The 6000-nt window shown below is 56.7% G+C and overlaps 1 protein-coding gene across 6 annotated transcripts in view; it reads right to left on the bottom strand.

Moving 5' to 3' along the window:
* Window positions 1–780: 780 nt before the first annotated feature.
* WDR18 (WD repeat domain 18) overlaps window positions 781–6000 on the bottom strand; it is a 34847-nt gene continuing 29627 nt past the window's right edge. For 2 of the 6 annotated variants that reach the window (XM_053300075.1, XM_053300072.1), the window contains 3 exons: window positions 2708–2776; window positions 2245–2401; window positions 781–1006 (listed from right to left, as the gene is read on the bottom strand). In XM_053300075.1, the coding sequence (XP_053156050.1) occupies window positions 886–1006; window positions 2245–2401; window positions 2708–2776 (347 nt within the window). In that variant the 3' untranslated portion in view covers window positions 781–885. Of the gene's footprint in view, window positions 1233–2244; window positions 2402–2707; window positions 2777–6000 lie in introns of all 6 variants that reach the window. The other 4 variants (XM_053300076.1, XM_053300073.1, XM_053300071.1 and 1 more) reach the window with 3 other exon arrangements.

Here is a 6000-nt window from a genome sequence, read left to right as displayed (position 1 = left end):
AGACTGCCGTGCTGACTGTTTCCTGGCCAACAAGAGGGGCCATTTGAGAAGGTGAGACAACAACCTGGCAGGGATGGACAAAAGGCACTAGCATCTCGCCCCATGCTCACTCTGCCTCCAGCTGGAGGCTTCTGTGAAACCTGCAGACAGGAGCGTGAAGACTGCCCAGCAGCCGGTGTTCAGAGGTAGACTGTTCCTGAACACGGAGGCTCCATTCAGCTGTCAAGGCAAGTGCAAGAGGCCTGCTGCATCAGAGCACGGTGGGGTCGTCTAACCCAGCCTCCAAGAGGGGCCAGCCCAGCCCCTCCAGGCAGGACATGAAAGCAGCAGTGAACTGCTACTGAGTCTGCCAAGACCTGTAAGAATGTAAGAAGAGCCTTGCTCTTGGGGCAGTCTATAAGTATGCTAAACAAATAAATCAGAACAGAAGGGATGGGAAAGACCTCTGCCCGAGCCCCTGCAAAGCTGCTGCCAGTCAGAGCAGACAACACTGGCCTAGACGGAGCAAAGGCCTGACTCAGCAGACAGCCGCTTATTTTCTCCAGAGGACGCCAGCCTCTCCCCGCTCCCTGCCCCAACCCACCCACAGCAGCTTTACTAGGCATCCAGCCCAAGGCCCATTTAATCCGGGATCTTGTTCCTCACAGTGGCCCACCAGATGTGTCTAGGAAGCCCCCAAGCAGGAGACGAAGGCAGCCTCGCTCTCCAGCCCCTCTTCAATGCAGGAAGGACCCGGCTGTGGAATAACCGGCGAGGAAGAAAACCAAAAGCACAATTCAGTATGCAAACAAGTTGGGATTGTTGTTTTTTAAAAAAAGAAAATATCTCCAATGCACAAAAGTAAACAAGAGGACTTCTGGCACGACAGAATCTGAGGTAGGTCATTCACAGAGCGTGACTGCAGAACGGTGGTGGAAGGCAGTTCTCCAGGTTTTCGGCGATGGCCTCTGAAACCGCCCCCGGTCCGCCCCGAGTGGCTTCTTGGCAAGGGGTCCGACGACGCACCCTGAAGAACAGACGAGAGACCTGCGCGTACAGCACCCAGCGTGGCACCAACGCCGCCTCCCTGCACTGAAGAGACCCGGCACTCAAGGCAGGCCACAAGCGAGGAGGTGTTTTGTAAAAAGAGCCAGGGAGAAGCGCAGCTTTCGCCTTGGGCCGGAGCGGAAAGGAGTCTACCCTCTTGTCCCTGTATTGACCCGAATCCAAGAAGACTCTACCATGAAGACAAACTATTAAAAACACAACACACAGGTTATTCCTGTATTTATCCAAAAAGGAAGGGGACTCTGAATTTAAAGGCAAACCCCGGATTTAGAACATCAAAGGAACTGGGAGGGAACTAGGCTTGGATTTGAGTCAATACGGTGTTTCCAGGGTCCTTCCCTCTCAGAGGCTCGGGGTGTGGACTTCCCTACTCAGACACCGTCGAGGAGGAACCCGGGGTGGGGGGTTCTGGGGGCTGCCTTGACCACTACCACCCTGCCCAGCCAACCATCAGAAAGGCAGATTGGGAAGGCCAGTGACCTCCGACAACAGGCCTCCCTTTAACCCTGCTGCCGCCAGATGCTTCCTTTTAGTGTCTACGGCGGCGTCACACACACCATTTCCATGAAGGTCGGAAGCTAGGCACACACTTCCTGCCCCTTCCACCCCCCTGGCAATTTGGGTAATGAGTGTCCTCCTGCGGGACATTCAGAGGCAAATGGGGGGGGCTGATCCCCATCTCGACACCCACCCATCGCCCACTGCTAACCATCAAATTATGTAACCCTGTTAACCAAAGAGATCTCTGGCGACTGACTTACTCTCCAAGGCGGCAGGCTGCACTCAAGCTCCACCCCGCCCCGCCACACAGAGGACTGCTCCAAAAGATCTGCCCACCCTGACTAGCGAAACCACAGACGGGACGAAAAAGCACACCGAGGCAGGGTGACCTTGATGCAAGGAACTTTGCGCTGCAGGGGGGACATCAGGCAGGCTCCTCCCACATCCCCCTGCAAAATTCTGCTGGGTGAGTGGGAGGAGCAACCCATCCTCTCTGGATGCAACGCCTCCCACTGCTGGAGAAGCAGGTCCTGACACCCAGCCGCTCCTGGGAGCCTTTTCCAGAAGCCACGGCCTAGAGGAGGGCGGAGCCCCTCACACCCAGCCACCACGCCCTCCTCGCCCTGAGGCCACTCATCCTAACCCCAACGGCGGTCCCAGCGAGGGGAAAAGGCCTGGCGGGCCTGCTCTTCCCACCTCAGGTCGGGTTTCGGGAGGGGCTTCACTTGCCCGGCTTGGTGAGGATGCGGCTGGAGAAGTGGAAGAGGTCCTTGTTGGCCTTGCGCAGGGTGCTGACCTCCTCCTCCAGCTCCATCAGCTGGATCTTCAGCTGCTCTTGGTCTTCCAGCAAGGTCTGAGAAGAGAAGAGGATGAGCAAAAGAGGGCAGGGAAAAGACCTCCCTGGACTAGGAAGGGGGAACCTTGCTGGCGGGCATTGGTGTGCCAGCAGCAGAACAAACTAGGCCAGGGGCTAAAACGGGAGACGTGGTGCAGACCCTACCAAGAAGTGGTATGGACCCCACTCAGAAGAGCCCCGTGCACCACCCCTTGCCACAGGACCCTGCCTGGGAATCCACAGCCTACCGCAGAACAAACCCCAAAGTGATCAGCCTGCTGCAGCGCTGAACACCGCGGAGACGGATCCAACCGAGCGCCTCACCTTCTCTCTGGTCAAGCACATCTGCGAATACAGCCGCTCGGCTTTCTCCAAATAGCTCGCTCCGGATCCCTGAAAGAGACAGGAGGGCACACGGCGGGGGTCAGGCAAGCGACACAGATCGATCTAGCCAAGCAGAGGTACCTGGACAGTGCTGCTGGGGGGGGGAATGAGGCAAGGGACCAAAAAGCCAGCCAGGGAGTTTGTGCTTTTGAATTAAAAGCAAGAGACAGTAACCAGCAGCAAGAGAGAGATCCAAAGCGCTCACTGACAACGCTTGCCAAATCCAGGAAGAAAGAAGTAGACAAGAGGGGTCCTCCTGAACTCCTCAGAAGCCCACGCAAGGTCCTGAACAGGGAATAGCAGGCAAGACACAAAAGGGGGCCCGCGGGAGAGGAGCTCCGGCCCCTCAGTACCGCCCACCCGAAGAAGTGGGTCGCCTGCGGAGTGGAACTCGGAGAGAAGAGCCCCGTAAGTGGACACGCTGGCAGGGAAGGGTGTCAAGTTATGCTTCGGCACGGCGGGCCTTGAAGTGCTCACGGACAAAGCCAGGCGCCACAAAGGAGAAGCCTGCGGATAATCTCGTCACAAAACCCCAGCAATCCGACAGCCTCTCGTTCAGAATCCAAGGGGCGGAAGCTCATGCATCTCGGCGATGACAGGAGCACCCGACACCAGCGGGCCCGAGAAGACGCTTGTCCAGGAGGAGCGTGCAAATCGGAGGGCCCGGCACGGAAGGCTGCACAAGGGCCGTTCTGGGCGGGGCCTCGCCCTCCGAAGCCCTTTTGACAGGGCAATGCTCAACGCCCCGCCTGAAAGGCAGAGAGAGCTTTTGTGCGCCGCAGGTGGAGTTGTGTAAACTGCCTTGAGCCATGAGTTTGGGGCGGCACATAATTATGCTAAACAAATAAATAAGAAAGGAGGGAACTGGAAAAACCTCTGCTGAGCCTCTGCAAAGCTGCTGCCAGTCAGAGCAGACAACACAGATCTAGATGGATCAAAGACCTGACTCAGCAGACAGCAGCTTATTTTCCCCGAGAGTCCCCCACCCCCAGCCGAAACTGGGGCAGACAACAACTGAGGCTTACCCCACTTGCTGCAATGGCCCCTTGTACATATGTGTTTTTTGCTGAAATCACCCATCTTCTGGCCCCACTGACTTATTCATCTACTGACATTCAGGTTCGTCAGGATTCCCATCTCCGGTCTAAGGAGCAGAGGCTGAAAGCAACTGCCTCAATCCGTGACAGAAGTGAGATTTGTACCAACGTCGGAGACTGCCTCCTACCGAGTCCGGCCCCTGGTCCATCGAGTTCCGTGTTGTCCACACTGACCGGCAGCATCTCTCCGAGGATCCAGGCAGGAGTCTCTACCAGCCCTATCTGGAGATGCTGCCAGAGACGGAACCTGAGGCCTTCTGCCTGCCAAGCAGATGCTCAGCCACCGAGAGCTCCAGCCCCATCCCCAGGCACTGGGGGTCACAGCCCAATCGGTTAGCAGACCGGCCCCCAGCCCCACGCCCGATGCTCCCCAGCGGCCTGCGAGATCGTCCACAGACGCAACGCAGGGGGACCCCCCTCCTTCACAGCAGGCGCTCCGGCACCTCATCAGGAAGGCCAGACACGCAGGCGGAGAGTGGCTGTTCTAATTTAGGAGCAGACACGCGGCCGATAAGAGGAGATCTTTATCCGGCGCGCTGGCGGGTGGACACTGCAGAGGCAGCCGGGTGCTGTCCCGCTCCCACTCCCCAGACTGTGATTAGAGCGTCTTCGAGATGAGGAAGACATCATGTCATTGCGGCCTCTCTGGCGAGGGGGGACTGAACGGCAGTACGGACGCCGCACAGTCAAGGAAGCAAGCCAGGGAGCTCTCTGAAGGTTAGGGAGGCGCTCTTCTGCTCAAGAGGGCCCGCGGAAGGGTGGCGCGCCGCCCAGAGGGTTAAAGACACCGGAGAGCTGGAAAGGGGGCCGAAGAGGGCAGCCGGGAGGCTCAGGGGCGGCAGCAGCTTCCTTATGGGGCAAGGCTGCAACATCGGGGGCTCTTTGCTTTGGAAAATAGGCCACTGCGGGGAGACATGATAGAAGGGTATCCAATGATGGATGGAGTAGAGAGAGTGGACAGAGACGTTTCCCTCCCTCTCTCACAACACGAGAACCAGGGGTCATCCCATGAAACTGAAGGCCGGAAAATGTAGGACCAACAAGAGGAAGCACTTTTTCACATAGGACATAATCAATCTATGGAACTCTCTGCCACAAGACGCGGTGACAGCCACTAGCCTGGATGGCTTTAAAAGGGGCTTAGACAAACCCATGGAGGACAAGGCTATGAATGGCTACTAGTCTTGATGGCTATAGGCCACCACCAGCCTCAGAGGCAAGAGGCCTGCAAATCTCAGTTGCAGGGGAGCAGCAGCAGGAGAGAGGGCATGGTCCCCTCACCTCTGGCCTGTGGGCTTCTCGGAGGCATCTGGTGGGCTACTGTGTGAAACAGTGGGCCAGACCCAGCAGGGCTGTTCTTATGCAACAAGACTCACTAAAAGAACCCCGCAGGATTAGACCAAAGAGGCAATTTATTTGGGATAGGGCCATAATTCAGTGGTAGCTTTGCAGGCAGAAGTCCCCAGGTTCACTCCTTGGCAGCATCTCCAGGGCAGGCTGGGAGAGACTCTTGCCTGGAACCTGGGAGAGCCGCTGCCGATCCGTGCAAACAGTTTTGACCTAGATAGACCAAGGCAGCTTCTTAGGAACATAGGAAGCCGCCATATACTGAGTCAGACCCTTGGTCCATCTAGCTCAGTATTGTCTTCACAGACTGGCAGCGGCTTCTCCAAGGTTGCAGGCAGGAATCTCTCTCAGCCCTGTCTTGGAACTGCTGCCAGGGAGGGAACTTGGAACCTTCTGCTCTTCCCAGAGTGGCTCCATCCCCTAAGAAGGGGAATCTCTTACAGTCTCCCATTCATATGCAACCAGGGCAGACCCTGCTTAGCTGAGGGGACCAGTCATGCTTGCTACCACAAGACTTGTGTCCCTTTATCCAGTTAGACATCCCGCTTTCCACACTGGCCCCTGGGATGCCTCAAAAGCAAATCACAAGCAAGGTATGAACAAAACTGCCCCCCCCCGAAACGGACATCCAGTGGTACACTGCCTCTGAACCTGGAGGCTCTATTTTGCCCCATTGCCTTCAACTGTTATTGTTCATTATGTTTGTGTTTGTACAACCAGCTCAGAACTCCTGCTGACTTGGCAAAGAGGCACCTTTTACTGTGGTGATTCTCTTGATTTAGCAGGGGG

Source organism: Hemicordylus capensis, chromosome 2, assembly GCF_027244095.1.
Source record: "Hemicordylus capensis ecotype Gifberg chromosome 2, rHemCap1.1.pri, whole genome shotgun sequence".
NCBI classification, from domain to species: domain Eukaryota; kingdom Metazoa; phylum Chordata; class Lepidosauria; order Squamata; family Cordylidae; genus Hemicordylus; species Hemicordylus capensis.
The sequence above is the reverse complement of the archived record's forward strand: the minus strand, read 5'-3'. Positions and strand labels throughout refer to the sequence as shown.